The sequence below is a fragment of the Platichthys flesus genome, chromosome 23 (assembly GCF_949316205.1).
Source record: "Platichthys flesus chromosome 23, fPlaFle2.1, whole genome shotgun sequence".
Taxonomy (NCBI): Eukaryota; Metazoa; Chordata; class Actinopteri; order Pleuronectiformes; family Pleuronectidae; genus Platichthys; species Platichthys flesus.
In genome coordinates this window covers 14,814,386-14,831,210 of record NC_084967.1, presented here as the reverse complement: position 1 = coordinate 14,831,210, position 16,825 = coordinate 14,814,386, and the positions used below count along the sequence as shown (strand labels likewise).

Below are 16,825 nucleotides of genomic sequence, written 5' to 3'. Positions count from 1 at the left end.
CTGCGGTCAAACTAGAATAAAAAGTCCAATCATGGATAGTTCAAGAGTAACTGGGTTTATGTTGCATATTCAAACACAAGCAGCAAGACGTCTCATCAGTAACGTGAACGAATCCGTCTGAGCAGAATAAACATCAGGTTCAACTCTCGGGGTCGATGAGTGGTTCCGTACAAATGAAGCACGATTATATTGAGTGTGCATAAAAAAAGCTTTTGAAGTGTTAAGGCACTAAAGCCAGTAAACCTCTGACACTGGGTTCCTTTAGCAACAGGTCTTTTTAAATCACGTCCTTATTTCACCACAAGCCGATCTTCTCTTCTCTTACTTTGGTTTCCCGTCCCAGCATGAACAACACAACACACACACACATCTGAATCCTGAACTCACATATACACAACTTCCCTCTCCCCGGCAGGTCTTGGTCCTCGCTGTGATTCTGTTGCATGATGAATGTCACGGCATAAATATTGTTTACATAGTGCAAATACCCGACTACATGAGTGCTTAATGCTTTTTGGAGAAGAGAGAATTCTTTCTGATGTCGCGTCCACGTCTAGAAGACGAACCTGCGATCTTCAGCGTGGCCGACTTTGTCCAGGTTGGGGTAGCAGGCGAACTGGATCATGGGGGGGGGGGCCGCACATGAGCACGAGGGCGTCGTCTCCGGGAGGGGGGAGGTGCTCCGTGACCATGTCCTCGTTGATGAAGCCCTCGCTGTACTCCCAGTCTGATGCAGGGAGAATAATGATGAAGTTTAGATCACACAGTGCACACTACTGACACCTAGTGGTCAGGACTGATATCCAGTGGTGTTATCAGTAACATTCAGGTTTCATGTATTAGCAAAGAGCCACTATTTACAGGATGTGTTGTGACACCATCAGATATCATGAGTGTGTTAATGTGAACTCACTTTCTGGGGCCTTGTCCACAGTGAACCACAGCTTGAAGCGATCCGGGTTGTTGACCTGAATCTCCTCCAGCTCCGGTCGCAGCAGGATGTCTTTCTCCGTCTGAGACGAGAGACACAATCCTCGATAAGCAGTCAATGATCAAAACCACAGATTCTAAGTTATGTATAAACTAAAGTAAGACCTGGACAGCGACGTCCATTAGATTGAATCCAACAGGGACAGTGCACATGTGATCAAATATAGATTCTGGGTTTATGTTATAAATTTACTGTTGGTTTTTACATCTTTTCTCCTTATGACCTTATTCTGGATTTATTTAGATCCTGATGTTTACCTGAGTTATCACTGGAATAACAACAGGAGAGAGAGAACAGCTTCTACCACCAGTTGAGTGTGAAGCAGGTGTCGACTCATGAAACTCACCTGGTTGGCAAACAGCAGGTAGCACACCGTCTTGTCCTGGGGATCCTTCATCACGGCTGTGATCAGCTGCAGCATCGGAGTGATTCCTGGAAAACAACAAATAAAGTTTAGATTGATAAGTTGCAAATCTAGAATTCAAAAGAGAAAAAACTGCTTGTTATTGCTGCTTCTTTCTAACTTAACAACCTTTGTTTCTAATGGGAGATCCCGTGCAGATGTCTTTCACTGGTTTGTATAAACTGTGACAAATAAACCTCTAGACTCTTGATGAGAGCGTCTGTTTGATAAATGATAATGAGACGCGTGACGATGACTCATCAGCTCAACCTTTCCAGTGAGGACAAACTGCTCTTACAGAATAAACTAAACTCTCAGGAGAGTTCAGACCTTCACCGAGGCCCAACAGTCGCCAATGGAAAAGCTGTGTTCAGAAGTTCTTTGTGTTATTCTGTAGACAGACAAACGTCCTCTCTCGTGGAACTCACCCGTCCCTCCAGCGATCATCCCCACGTGTTTTGCCGTCTTGATCACAGCAGCAGACTTCTTATCTGCTTGAATGGCAAACGCTCCTGAAGAGGAAGAGATCACAGCTCAGAGATCAACTTGTATAAAAACTGACTCCAGCTCAGTTATTAGTTGGGGCGTCGTGTTGCCCCGCTGACCTTTGCCCTGGTAGACCAGCAGACCGCTGGGGCCCCTGAAGTCGATGGTGTCGTTGATCCGGAGGCTCTCCAGGTACTGACTCATCTTCCCCCCCTCCGGGAACTTGGGGTGAACGTCTTTGAAGTAAATCTGTCGACAATCAGAGGAAACACTTTACAAAAAGAGAGTCAAAGAGCAGATTTAAATCGGAAAGAGACGTTGGATCGGAGCTTCACCTTCACCACCAGGTCCACGTAGCCTTTGTCATCGTCGCTGGACGTGGGCGTGTACGGGCGCACGACCAGTTTACCGTCAATCTTCGCTGACAGATAAATGTGCTGACCTGGAAAACATCAGACACCTGATTAAACACAACGTGTAACAAACCTAGTCACATTTAAACGTTTCAATCAGATATTGTGTGTCTGAATATTAACAACATTTTCACAACAACAATAAATAATTTTGGCCTGTTACAGCAACAAATAGAAACATTTAAAAAAAAGTAAACAAACAAGTGATTGACTGAGTTTGTGCTGAACGACGTCACTGACCGATAGGGAGCCCGAGGATGTGATCAGCTGTTGGAAGAGCGAACTTGAACTTCCGGGTGTCGTGACTGACGATCTGTGCAACACACACACAAACACACCCCCCAAACACACGTGTTGTTTATCACCATGTCAACACTATGTGACCCCCCCCCCCTCCATGTTTTTACCGGACGCGGTAGGCGCTCACCTGCTTGTCCAGCAGCCGCAGCGCGTACTTGATGCTCGGGTCCTGTAAGGTGATGGCGGGTCGCCTCTTGGAGAACAGGAGTCTGAAGATCAGGTTCACGATGCTGTCGAGGCCTCCTCGGATCAGCTGGAGGTCAAACAGCGAGGGGTCAGACACTGATCATCGGGTTTAACAGCAGCTAACAGGAGCTAAGAGTGGCTAACAGGAGCTAAGAGTGGCTAACAGGGGCTAACAGGGGCTAACAGGGGCTAACGGGGGCTGGCAGCCTTGTGCGGCCTCTGAGGGGCGTTGACTCACGTCACTGGATCCACAAACAGACCGAGTGAGTCACGATGAGTTCCAGACACAACTTTCCTTCGTTAGCTCCCGTTAGCCGCAGCTAGTGCGCTAACAGGCAACATGGCGGAGCGGCCGCGGGGCGAATACTTACACCGATGATGTAGGAAAACATCGTCTGTCACTTTTGAAAAACACACGAGACGAGTTTGGTTGAAGACGCAGAAAAAAACGTTGAGGGTTCGAGCGCCGAGACCAACCCGAGACTGCGCCACACGGAAGTTAAGCTAGCTTCCAACATACACCAGCCTCCGGTCTGTTAGAAAATAAAAGCATCGATCGGAAAAATACTGTTTAGATCTGCTTTAAAATAACATTTAGTATCTTCAATATATAATTAATAATCCTTATAATCAACGAGTTACTGTTTCATACATTTCAATACGGCTTTTATCTTTAAACTGAACAAAATATATTACTTCCGGTTATGAAAGCAGCTAACTTTAGCTTACTTCTGCAAAAACACGATGCTCTGACGACACTTCCAGTTTGTTCTCTCAAAAATAAAAGCTCCCGATAAATAGAATGTAGGAAAATAATACACTTCAAAAAAATAAAAGTCCACAAGTAACAGCAAAGAGTTCTAATGAGTTTAATGATTTAATTTGATTTTGCAGCTTTAAATAATATTAAATATACAACAAAAGCAAATGAAAAGAAGTATTACATTTAGACACTCTTATTTTTAAGTTATTAACAGTTTTATTTATTTTTGTGTTTGTCAAACACGTACCTGATCTATAAGTGCAGTGATGCTTGTGTGTGTTAACTCTGTTTGCAGCATATTTGTCTATTTACTGTTTCACTTGTTACTTTTTTGAACCTTTATAGCTTTTATGCCTTTTGAGGAAATAAAAAACTTATATCACCTGTTGCTCTTAAACCACAGATATTGACTTTATGTAAGTGCTTCTCAGGAAAATACTTCACAACTCAAATTAAGTGATAACTTTTGCGTTTTCAAAGGCGACAGAACTTCACTGATAATAATCTAGAGATGTTTAATGAGTCATTGATAAGACTGATGTAAAATCTGAACTATTCATTAAGAATTAAGAATATATAAAGAATAGATGGAGGACAAAGTCATGTCCATGTTTCTGAACGACGTCAGTGACCAACCCCCTGACGGAAGCTGATTGGTGCTCGGGGGCAAAGAGAAGACACACCATGTGGTGCTGCTTCGCGTCCTCTAGGGGGCAGTAGTGACCCGTCTTACCCACGATGCACCAGCCAGTTGAAAGTTTAGAGACAAACAGCATCACTGAAATTGGAATTTGTCACAGGAGTGAAGCATGGAGGCACATTGCTGCTGGATATTAGTGGAGTTTGTGAGTCACGCCTGTGCTGCAGATCGATCCTCCCACTGCAGCTCTGCACTGGGATCAATACACTGTTGTGTTATTATTATAAGACCCCATTAGAGGCAGTGGTAGCCCCCCCAGATCTCCCCTAATGAATCCCGGTGCATCGTGCACATGAAAACACGACATGATGAGCTTCTGTATCAACAGGAAATAAAACATTTTTTTATTGATCATTTGTGTATATGAAGTTATATAACAACAGTCAGAAAAACTCCACAGAGTGAATCACTACACAAAGTGAAACGAAACTGTAAAACACCTCGTCAAAAATGAAGGTATACACAGCGAAGATAACCGTCGGCAGCTCGCCGGCGCCACCGCGAGCGATATGGCAGGAAAACACACACACACACACACACACACACACACACACACACACACCCACACACCCCAGAACAGTTCTACGAGATCACAGAGAAAAAGAGTTCCACACACGAGATACTCAAGCGGGCAGTTGATGTACACAAAAGGCAACTAGGATCTTTCTACAGCATCAGATTCTAAGACTTGTACACAGGTTGGTTTCGTGAAAGGTCAGCGAGGCCTTCGTGTCACTGGAGAGAATCTGGAGTTTGTCCCGGTCACACAGAAGAGAGCTGATCAGGTGAGATTTGAGAGAGGTGGGGGGGTTGATTATTAGTGCGTACTTTGGTAGGAAACCGTAATAAGAGGAGCATTGCGTTGCAGTGCAGGAAATGGCTTTTTGCTTTGAGGGGGCCCTCGCCCCTCACCCACCCACTACAGGCCCTCCCAATAAGATGGGTTTCTGCAATGCCGCCCATTACTGGATTCCCTGATACATGCAGCCTGCACACGTCCCTCACACGTCTGTCAGTTGTTCCTCGTTCACTTGCTCGGGGCCGTGTTTGCACTTGAATCCATTTTTTTGTATTTTAATATTTAGATCTGAATCTGAAATTCATGAATCTACGAATGAAATCGACGCCTGGAATCAGAAGCGTCCCTCCGGGTAAAGTAGAGACGATCAGACAGAGAGGGGAGGGGGAGGGGGGGTGGTTATAAAATGAATTTCTCTAATAGTTGAACAAAAATAAACAAAGTGCAAAGTACATCTAATCTCACGGTTAAAGGAATCCACACCAACACGCTCTGTACTGTACATTCAGATTCTTCATCTCCAATAGAAAAGGTTTGTTTTTTATTTGAAGTGAAACAAAGATCCACGATGGAGAAAGGAAACGTTGTGATTGATAGGTGGTCAGAGACAGATATGATATTTGCGGCTGAATAATCCCATTGATGTCACTTTATATTGAATCTACATATTTTCACACCGTTATGTAAATATATACACAGCATTTTTTGTTGGAGGGGTTTATATATTTTTTAACGTGATGCGTGTGGTTTGGTATTAAACTCCCTGAAAAGCTTCTGATGCTGGATCTGTGTGCAAGAGGAGGAAAAAACAAACCAGCGAGAAAGGGAGGGAGCGCTCGGAGGTCGCCGGGCCTCAGGGCTCCGACCCCGCGTGTTCGAATCCCACGTGTGCTGTGTCCTAACCGTCTCTCTGGACTCCCCTCAATCCCTCTAAAGGTTAGAATCATTCTTTTTTTCCCCCAGGCAACACCACCCACGGTAACACAATGGGATGAACATACAAATATTGCACAGTGCTCAACAAAACGCTGCGTGAAGCGACCCCCCCCCCCCCCCCCCCCGCACATCACCCCACCTTGGTTTATTTTTTGTCTCTCTCTCTCTCTCTCTTTCTCTGCGTGTAGAAGGGAAAATGGCATTAAACGCTACGACACCACTACAGAACAAACTGGTTTTTTTCGCTACCCACTGATAAAGTCTACATCTCTAAGCACACACGGCAGTCACAGTGATACACGAAGCAGTCCTCGGCAGGACTCCTATGAATGAATGACACGTAGCTTTTTATCGTAATAGTGCTATCAACCACACAGTAACATTGAAAACATTTAGAAAGTCCTCCTGCAGCTATAGCTTTGAGTATATGCAAGAGGTTCCTCCGAGATAAGAGACTTCATGGTTTCCACGGAGTAAAAACTGATTTCCTTTGCTAATTGGACCCGTAGTAAAGGACATGATGGACGAGTAGCCTCCACAGACCATTAACTTGTACGGTTGCTTCACGCTCTCTCTCTCTCTCTCTCTCTCTTGGTGAAGTCCTGTGCCAACAAGAAAAAACGAAAACGGAGAAAACTGATTTGTCATCAGGGCTTTCTTTCTTTCTTTCCTCTTTTTGTTATCTACCTCCGCCAAGGTGACAAGTTTTCATCTGAAGAGGTTTTTAGTGAAACTTGGTGAAAAGGTGGCGGATGAGTCAAGAAACAGCTGAGTCACTTCTGGAGCGGACGTGATCAAGGAACTTAATCCAATCTGGAATTTCTTTCTACAATTTCTTAAACACCAGTGCAGTGTCTGTTGCTTTGGTCTGTGGTGAAGCAGCTTTTCTTTCTGAAGCTGTAGAGCGACCTGCAGTGGAGCTGCTCTACAGTGAGCAGTTCACTTTGTTTGATTAAAGTTCGGTGGAGCTCGACTCAGGACGCAGAACCTGAACTGGAGAATCAGTTGTGGTTGAACGTGCTTGGTTATTAAATATGAAATATATTTAAATCGAAACCAAATTCCAGTGTGAAGCCGATGAGACAAAGGTTTCTTTGCCACAGACAGTCGGACATTTCTGGAATTATCACGTAGATTCCATCTTTCTAGATTTGTGCTAATTTCTCAAAGAAATAACGCTATTGAAGGGATGGTCAGAACTTGGCGGAGGTGCAGGTGCTCGACACGTGTCCTGAAACAAAACCAGCCAACAACCGCGTCCCCCCCCCCCCAAAAAAAAAAAATCCAACAACTAATAGACGCTTTCCACAGAGGTCAACAAGGTGGTTCATAGACATCCAGTGCAACAACAGCAGCCACGTAACAGGATCACACTGGCAGTGAAACATGGCGTCGCTCTATTGTCACTGTGAGAAGGCAACGCAAAGCAAAGACTGCGATGGAGGGCTACGACCCCCCCACCCACCCCCCACCCCCCCCGGGTCACCTCCCCAGGAATGGCAGTGCTTAGAAACTCACTTCACCGCCGTCAATATTACCCTGACCCCCAAAGTTTAAAACATCTTTTTTGTAATTCCTCTCCTCTGATTGAAGGCAAAGGGGATTGGTGTCAGAAGAGCGCCCCCTGGTGTCGGTAGATTCCCCCCCACCCCCCACCGTCCCAGCCTTTAGTAAAGAGTGTAAAAAAAATCATGCAGTTTACTAAAAATAGTCGAGACGCTGAATCGCTCTAAAAAATATTCTTCTTCAAACCAGAGTCACGACTCCCTGTTTGTTTTTGTGTTTTTTAAACTCGGACCCCGGCCGAAATAAGACGACTCCTCAGCGACTACAAGGCTGATTAAAGTAAGCAGGTAACAAAGTATTGTTAAATTAGCTTAAGGACACAACGGCTACAGCTTCTTCCACACGGGGCCCGTCTCTCAAGGGACAACAAAAGAGTCTCGAAATCGGAGGCAGGAACTTCCCACTTTTTTGAAAAGAATCAAATCTAAAAACGAATCCAGTGGAAGTGAGCGACGGCCGTTAAAACCAGGAGCTACTTCACAACCCGGAGAAAGGAAACGCTGACTGGGGACCAGCTCAACACGTTGGTCCTCTGATTGAGAAATAAGTAGAAAAAGTCATAAGATATCATGTGCTTGTATTATCTCCAGCAGCATAATTAGTTTCCCCCCCACAGAACCATAGCAGTTAATGGCCTTGTGATTCGGAGCTTTGTGTGTATATATATTTATCCACCAGGTTTTCTGTGATGATCCTTTGCTGACGCCCACACCCCACTAGCAGGTTGAAATCATTGTCCCTTTTTATATCTGGAATGTAATAAGGAAATAAGGTAGAATTTTTTTTAAATCCTGGGATATATAATATTGGCTTTCCTCTATATCTGCATTTACATCATTTAAAATAGAACATCTTATTAAAAACATCGAGATATACACGGATTAGGAAACGGGTAACAACATACAAACACACAAACTAGAAATCATTTTTGTCTGCATACTTATATATATATACAACTGTGGTACAATAAATTCTTTCAGTCATGCGTTATCTATACAGATCGTATTGCTTAAAAGAAGGGGGGCTTTTGGTCGGGGGGGGGGGGGGGGGGGGTCTCATGGCTCGACAGGGGAGGAAAGAAAAACTGCAGAATCAATCAGGATTGGAACCGAAGATTAAAAACCATTTAAGAAACCAAAAGAGAAGAGAAGGGACCTGATAGAAAAAGCAAAGGGGGGGGGGGGGGGGGGTTACATGATGGACCCATATATCACTGAGGTATTTACACATACTGGCTAAAGAGTACTACAAGGCAGGTGCAGAAAGGACCCCTGTCTATTTCTTGGTGGAGAGCTGAGCGTCCACCTCCTCCTCCACCTTCAGCACGTGCCACTGGGCGATGGGTCTCCGGGGGTTGGCCAGCATGTCGGACCAGTGGCGCAGCTCCGTCCCCGAGCTGTTCAGGCCCACGAACACTTTGCCGATGGCGTCGTTCTTGCCGATCTTGTCGTAGTCCAGGACGGTTATGACGACTTGCACTTTCTGCAGAGTGGGAGAGAGAGAGAGAGAGAGAGAGAGAGAAGAGAAGGAGTCAGATGTTTCCGTTTCATGCTCTTGTTCACTTTCACTTGTTTTTCCACGATGTCTGCTGTTGTTGAGTTCCTCCCCCTGTTGCTCTCTTCTCCCCTCGCCTCACACCCATGACCCAGTTCTCCTATTTGCTCTCAATAAAACCCGAGTGTGAAACTATATTCTTGATTTATTTGAAATTTGAAACTGTATTTTTAGAAGCTGGGTAAATACAGCCGAGGCTCCGCTGGATTTTTGGGGATTTTTATAGAGACAAATATTGGAAGAATCTTGTTAGAGTTTGCAAATATTAGACTATAACTGACTTGGTTCTTTTAAATCAACGATGGATTAGTATTATGTTATTCTGAATCTTAACCTTATGATATTTATCTTGCTGAATAAATCTAACTTTAGGATAATACAGTAAATAATATTCTGAATATTGTTCACTGCGTTTAATTTCATCCATGAGCTTCACAAACTTGGAGAGACACGGTTAGAATGCGGCATCATGGGTAAAAAAGATGCGTGCGTAAGAGACCGTGGATGAAAACAAATTAATCTAAGTGGTGTCACCGAGTGCGTTGAAGCTAATTGTGTGTGTGCGGAGGAGATTGTGGAATAACAAACCCTCTGTTAGTGTAACCTGATAGACCAATTAAAAGCACTTCTTGTAATTCCCACGCAATCTCTGAGACAATTAAAATCTTTAGATCAATTACACAACTCGTCCCGAGGTCAAGTTCAACTGTGATCCAACGCTCCGGCTCCGCTGAGGAAAGCTTGTCGAGTGAAAACTTTAACAAGACGAGGAAGAAAACCTGCAGAGAAATTAAATAATCCATTTACAAACTAAAGATGTATTTTAGAGTTGTTGTAGTTTGATATTCTCAGAGTGTGTTTATTAGAAATCGTCCTTGGAGCCGTCAGCGATGTTTCCACAGTCCCTTAGTTTCACATTTACAACCTCTTCAAGTAGCGTCGCTGAGGTTTAACTTGACCTTTAAGTTTAATATTCTTCCTCCGGTGTTTTTCAGGCCCTCGTTCAAAACACCCAATCAATGACGAGTTTATGATTCAATCAGTTGGCTAATAATTATTTAACGATCAGTCCCGGCTCCGGCTGATGAGATAAGAAATGCAAATCCCCAGCAACATGCTGGTGTCAGCAGCTCTGAGTAAGAGGCTGATTTGAACGGGGTTGATTGGGATCAACGCTATTCAAATTGAATCTGGGGCTCGAGGACTCAAACCTGTGATTTGTGAGCTGTGACAGGTTCAATCAATTCGATTTGAATTACCTGCCTGAGGAGATAATGCTGTTCTTTCTGGGAAAAGACGCTTTACTTTCTTTTCTCCGTCTCGAAACGTCAACACGGGCGTTGTATACTTTGATAAATCATAACGAGCTACATGCTACAGGTAATAACCGAGTGCAGAGGATTCATTAGCTTGTCAAATTGTGAAACTGATTTTGATTTAAACTGAAGTGCCTTTTATTGCTCTGCTATAATGAAAAGCCTCTAAACCGGTTATTTGTTAGTCATCCGTTCTTGTATGAAGCCGCGTGTCGGCAGCTAGCTACAGATCCAGCTCACGTACCTGGATCTGTTCGAATGGGACTTCGAAGCTGAAGGACTCGTTGTAGTACGGGTTCAGGGTGTTCTTCTTGATTGTCGTCTTCTTCTTCTTCAGCCTTTTGCCGTTTTGCATCAGGTGGATCTTCACGTACGGATCTGCAGAGAAAAAAAACACAAAGAATAAATGCAAACCATTAAAAAAAGGGCATTCAAGTGATTTGTGGCCACTTGAGGGCAGCATACTTGACACCCTGTGTGTCTTTGCATTGTAAATCTGATTTGACGAACACGCTGATGAAGAGAAAAGTCTTTTAAAAACCTGCTTTGGTTTGATCCACTGTAAATATAAAAGTTTTTATTATAACTGTTTCAAAGTGTTGACCTCAGTGATGGTTTCATGATTTGCATGAAAATAACAGTCCTGTGTTTCCATCACTCTGTTAACCAGAGCCTCATTTTCCTCTGAACGCCATCTCAAGTAGAACCCAAGTGGCCGGCTTCATCCACTCTGTGGCAATCAGGCAGAGTGTGTGTCTGTGTGTGTCTGTGTGTGTGCAAACAACAAACCAGCGTCTCTCATTCGTTTACGACGCGACGCTGCTCCTCATGATTTGTTTACTCTCTCAAAATGGTCATCGAAAGTAAATTGGAGGAGAGGAGAGTTCTGCCAGAGAAATGTTTCTGTGCTTTGATTGAGCCATTAGAGGAACAAGGTGAGAAGAGAGAAGTTCTAACGAGCAGCTGGAGAACGTGAGAAAGTTTCAAAAAGATGAACGGATGGACTCGGTCATTACTGTGAAATAAAGATTAAAATGCTCGGCTAATTTTATTCCCTTTATTCTCACGAAATAAAAATCTAGAGCCGCGACAGGTTGGTGCTTATTAATTTATACGAGTCCGAAATTATATGTCCCGATTCGTCGTTTGTGTTTTACCACATAATCATGTTTTAATTCATATTTAACTCTTTATCGGCCACGAGCAGGTTTTATATGGATTTTACTCAAAGCTTTTACCGACATGAAAACTAAACATTTTGTTGTGCTGAAAAATCTATTTAGATGGAGGAAGGTTCTTTTCACATTATAAATGAATGACTATAAAGGTAATAAATAACCAGGGAAAGACCAGAACTTTATAGATTCTGTGAAGATCCCATAATGATGCGTAATGATCCCATTCACCATCCTGAAGAATAGAAAGAAAACTTAATGAAAAACAGTTTGTGTCATTGATCATTTGGAGACAAACAACCACAATAATCTCAGAAATGCTAATGAGGGAGGATCCCGCCTGAGGCCGACTATCGCCGTCTAACTACTGAGAGTCTACCAGAATGAATGAGGAGGAGGACTTTGAATCAGGGCTTCTGATAAATCGCTGATAATCTGGATTTATCTCCGGATCCCAGGTGCATTCGGTGTTTATCAGGTTTATTTTTGACGTGTTGGCTGCTCTCAAAACTAAAATCTCAGTCTTCGGTTGGAAGATCGCAGGATTTCTAGCAAATATCAAACACTGAACAAGCTTATCCGCCATAATCTCTCATCCAATTTAAGAGGATGAGGAGCCGATTGCAGCCGCGTCCGGAGCAGCTCACATGAATATGGAGAGAAAACCACAAAATACAGAGCGAGATGGAGAAACAGCAGCAGAGGCAGAATATGAAGGTAAAGCCGGCTGCTAATGGAGTGGGTGTCCATTAACACTCTCCTGCTGAAAGGAGCCGGAGCGCCGGGCTGATGGAGACAGTGAATGAGGACGGAGTGTTGTCGCTTAATGAAGAGAACGAATACATGAACTGAGCCTCGGAACCGGGAAACTAAAAGTCTCATACTTTGGGTTTTCTGTTCCTACATCTGCTGGCCCCCCAGCCTGTTGGTGGCTCTGTTCCTTTTGATTGGTTGAGACGTGGCCTCCTCTGCCTCCTGGAGGTCACAGGTCTAAAGGAAAGTCAAACACTGAAGATGAGGAGTGTCTGGAAAGGAGATATTTTGAGATTCGCGTGCGCAAACTGAAAAATAACGACCTCACAAATCTCACATTGTTCCATTTGAAAATCAAAGAACAGCTGACAGCTCCTTTTATTTCTGATTCACACACAGCGACAGTTCACTCGACTTTAATATCGAGCACTTCTTCAAACTGAATGTCAATGAAAAAAGCCTGTTTCTCATTTCTGACTCTTTCATGACGACTGTCCCTGTAGCAGCGTTTCTTAAGTTGGACTTCATCTTTTCATCAGAGACGATAGAAGACACTGTCTACAGTTGACGTTTTAACATTCACTACAGAAAACAAGATATGCATTTGATTGACACATCAATGACAGAGGGGCGTCGGCCACGTGGCCCAAACAAGTCGATGATCCGCGGAGGAGACACATAAATAAAGAAGCAGAAATCTGTTTGTGTTGCAGGGAAAAGCTAAAATCAGATTGATCTGGTTCTAACCCAGAGAAGATCCAGGCTTAGCATGAGGGATTAACTGGTGTATGAGGAATATGTGGCACTATTCTGGGTAATGTTGGCTGAGACCACTGGAGTGTTATCTTCCCCCAGTTCACCCAGTTAGTCAACAACATATTATTCTTTGCTTTGGAAGTTATGAGTCGTGACATAGGCTAACTAGCTCACGACTGTTGGTAACCAGGTAGCTCAGCTAACTATACTTAATACATACTTATACATAAATACACAGATTATCACTTTTCTTAAACATTAACTTTATGGATTTTAGTTTTGGGGCTAAAAAAGACACAACCCTCCGAACCCTGGTTCCTGCTGTAGTCAGGACAGCAGAGCTATGATGGTTCGTTATGACGGTGATGGAGCTTCAGTATGTAGAGTGCATGTCATGTATCCTCTCATTGAGCCGGAGCAAACACAACACATCAGCTGAACGGGAGATAACTCCTTCTCCGGCTCAAAGAGAAAACACCTGAGGCGCCGCATCGCCGCAGACGCTCTTATCTCTCCGGGCAGCAGATGAGAGTTTGGCGTTATTGAGTTTCAGAGGCTCGGCCGTACCTCATATCCGGCCCAGTTTACCATCTCATCCCAGACGGATGTAATCTCTCCCATTTTATGGATGAATGGCGGCGCTATATTGACGGCAGAGCTCTTCCTCACATATGTGTACAGAGCAGAGGCTCGTCTTCGCTATTCCTGAGGGTTACTCGTCTGAGGCCTGGATGGTTTTATGAGGTGATGCACCATCAATCATCTGTACACCCCCCCCCCCCCCCCCCCACCCCAAGGTTTGAGCTGTGTAATCTGCAGCAGAGTTCAGTAGAGCTTCTCAAGCAGACTAACCTAACAGCGGTTACGTATAGTTTGTATCTTAACCTGTGGATAAATGACATCTGTGATTCATTGGGAGGAAGGCCTGGGTTAGGGTTAAAACTTTTACATTAACACCAAACCAAAAATAAGTTCCCCCCTGAAGTTGTTGTGTGGTTGCACGGTTTAATATCGCCTGGTTGTCGTTTAAGCTTTTCCTCGTCTCATTTTGGATTTGCGGTGGTTTATGCACCCAGGGGTGACTGTCAGTTTAGTTTTAACACACTCAACTCAGCTGTGAATCACACACACACACACACACACACACACACACACACACACACACACACGCTCCACATAAACACGACAAAGTGTTTACAGTGAATATCAGACCCACAATGCAAACCATTGGGATTGTGCTGCACGCTCTGAGAATCCTAATTATCCGACAGCTCTAAATCCCTTTTGTAACTCATCTGCTTCTTATTATCGACATCTTTGGAATTTGCATTTATTAAAGCAAAAGAATTCACTTTTCAAATAGCTTTTTCTTCTCTCAGGCCTGTTTTATCATTTGAATGAACCTGTTGCGTTCCTGCCGGGGAGAAAAGCCTCGAGGTCCAACCACCCGGAGCATCAAGACAAATAAACCCCCGGAGCCGGAGCGCCGGGTCGAGGCGGCTCGGCTTCATTACCGCCGCCACGGTGCCCGTGTGCTTTGATAACCTCCCCCACTGTGGCCCATTACCTGGCTCTGTGCCGCCTCACGGCCCTCTGGGACACCTTGAGCGCTACAAAGAGGGGCGGGACAAAGCACGTCCGCCGCCACCGCCTCTATAAACCACTTAGCCTTTGAGACGCTCAGCCTTTGTGTCCGACACACTCTGGAGTCTGACTCACCTTCTCACGAGGCAACAGCCCAGAGGATCGAGTGTCCTATGAATGCTGTAAAAAAATGCACCACAACTATTACACAAAATAAAAGGACACATGTGTGGGTTCAAAGAGAAGCTCACTCAAGGAGGAACTCGCCAGCCGCTGAGTTCTCAACCCTCTACTCTGTGAGTCTGTGTTGCTGAACTCAACATAACAACAACTCACTGGAACTTTACATTAGAGGAGAGGAGAGAGGAAGAGCAAGTCGTCTGTAATGAGGCCTGGATTATTTTGAGACGACAGCTAAAGAGCACGGTGCATCACCGCGGCTGAACAGCGGCTATTGTGAGACGCACCAAAAGAAGACAGACATAAAAAAAAGAAAATCCTGTGTCCTGTTTTGTCTAAGAAGAAAAGTGGAGGAGCTGGATTTGGATGTTTCATGAGGAGCCAATCAAAATAATTATTTCTGATTATACATTGGTTAATGATAATACCCACATCTTCCTCTGTGAGCCATAATTAGGCACGGTAAACAGGATGACAATAGAGGAGAAGGCTGATCCCAGGCCATCAATTACTTGTCCTCCTCCTTAAGCTCTGGCTGAGCCGCCTTGTGGATGGAGGCTAATTATTGTTATTAGCAACCTGCCCATTATTTCATCCATCGGCTGCACTTTTAAGTGTTGTCGCTTTGCTCAGAGCAGAAAACGCAGAGCGCAACTAACAAAGATTTAAATCAAAACTCAAACTGCAACTCAGAGTATATTCTGGTTGTGTGTAATTAGAAACGTGCACTGTGCTATTACCGGATGAACGCACACGGATAAAACATGTCCAATTAAACGTGACATACAGCGCACGGTGTCAGAGTGGCCTGTAGTGCAGGAGAGCAAACTGGCCTCCAAAACAGGAAGTGGTGACAACGACAGGTGACGGCTAATGTCGGCAGAAGCAAACGGTGGCGAGGGGGCGGGGGGGGGGGGGGTTTATCTTTCTTCCAAATGGCTGCTGGAGCCGGTCTGACAGATGAAAGGAAGCTTGGAGCTGTTAATGCCGTGTGACTGTAGCGCAGCGTGTTCGGGCTTTATGTGGAGAGACCTGTCCGTCAGGCAGGAAGTAAGTGGGCCCAGGTGTGAGGTAATTGCAGTGCAGGGAGGAGCACACGGGAGAATTTAGAATGAATCAACTGTCAAGGGAGAAGCAGGAGGAGACTGTGTACTGGTCGCTCTATATGGCTCCAGTGTGTTGGATTTGATGCTTCATTCTTAATCGGACGTTGTTGCTGTGATCAATACAACAGTGATGGTCAAAGGGAAACTATGGATTTTGGTGGTGAATCTCCGTCGTGGTGCATTTAACAACATGGCCGTCAATGAAACCAATCAGCATCAAGGATAGGTGGAGAGATAATAACAAGTTGTGCGATTAAAGATGTAAACAGAAAGAAAATCAACTACTGTCGACACCTGTATGCACCAGGACCCTCGGAGGAGAAAGAGCAGGAGATGATAACGATGGCTGAAGTCACAGGAATCGTTTCTACCGTGTGTGTTTCAGCTGAATCTGAGTCCCGGCTTGTTTTAGTGTCATTTCATGTCGTGCTGCTTTTCGCGTTCCCTTAAAAATAGCAGCAGTGACACTTTGGGATTTCACCTCTATTTCCGACACTGTCACTGACCCTTATGGGCTGCGACCCGAGACTTCTCACACTGTTAGAATTACTGGAAATAATGAGAAACGCCCTGTTGGGAGTTCCCAGAGCCCAAAGTGACGTCTGTCAGCTGCTGCTTGTGTCTGATAAACAAACTCAAACTCCCCAAATACTCCAGATTATCAGGTTTTAATCAAGAAGGCCTGGAAAGACTTCTCTGACAAACATTGACACAGCAACCTTCATAGGAGATAATTGGCTTTTGGTAGATTTGTTTTTTCCAGAGAAGAATCCCAGTGTTTATACCTGTGTGTGTTGAATATAATCAACACACACTCAGGTGACTCAGGTAAAGCAGCTCTGCACCTTTGCAGACTTG

At 44.4% G+C, this 16,825-nt stretch overlaps 2 protein-coding genes across 6 annotated transcripts in view; both read right to left on the bottom strand.

Annotated features, from left to right (window-relative positions):
• Window positions 1-39: 39 nt before the first annotated feature.
• Window positions 40-3,310, bottom strand: LOC133948597 (NADH-cytochrome b5 reductase 3-like). The gene is given in 10 exon segments (XM_062382443.1): window positions 40-634; window positions 636-727; window positions 914-1,013; window positions 1,338-1,423; window positions 1,823-1,906; window positions 2,000-2,129; window positions 2,216-2,322; window positions 2,534-2,606; window positions 2,721-2,846; window positions 3,151-3,310. Coding segments are annotated over 10 exon segments (900 nt in total). The 5' UTR covers window positions 3,172-3,310; the 3' UTR covers window positions 40-553.
• Window positions 3,311-8,103: 4,793 nt separating this feature from the next.
• The window catches only part of syt1a (synaptotagmin Ia), a 113,270-nt gene continuing 104,548 nt past the window's right edge, over window positions 8,104-16,825 (bottom strand). For all 5 annotated transcript variants that reach the window (XM_062382439.1, XM_062382440.1, XM_062382436.1 and 2 more), the window contains 2 exons: window positions 10,658-10,791; window positions 8,104-9,025 (listed from right to left, as the gene is read on the bottom strand). In XM_062382439.1, coding sequence (XP_062238423.1) covers window positions 8,819-9,025; window positions 10,658-10,791 — 341 coding nt within the window. In that variant the 3' untranslated portion in view covers window positions 8,104-8,818. The remainder of the gene's footprint in view (window positions 9,026-10,657; window positions 10,792-16,825) is intronic.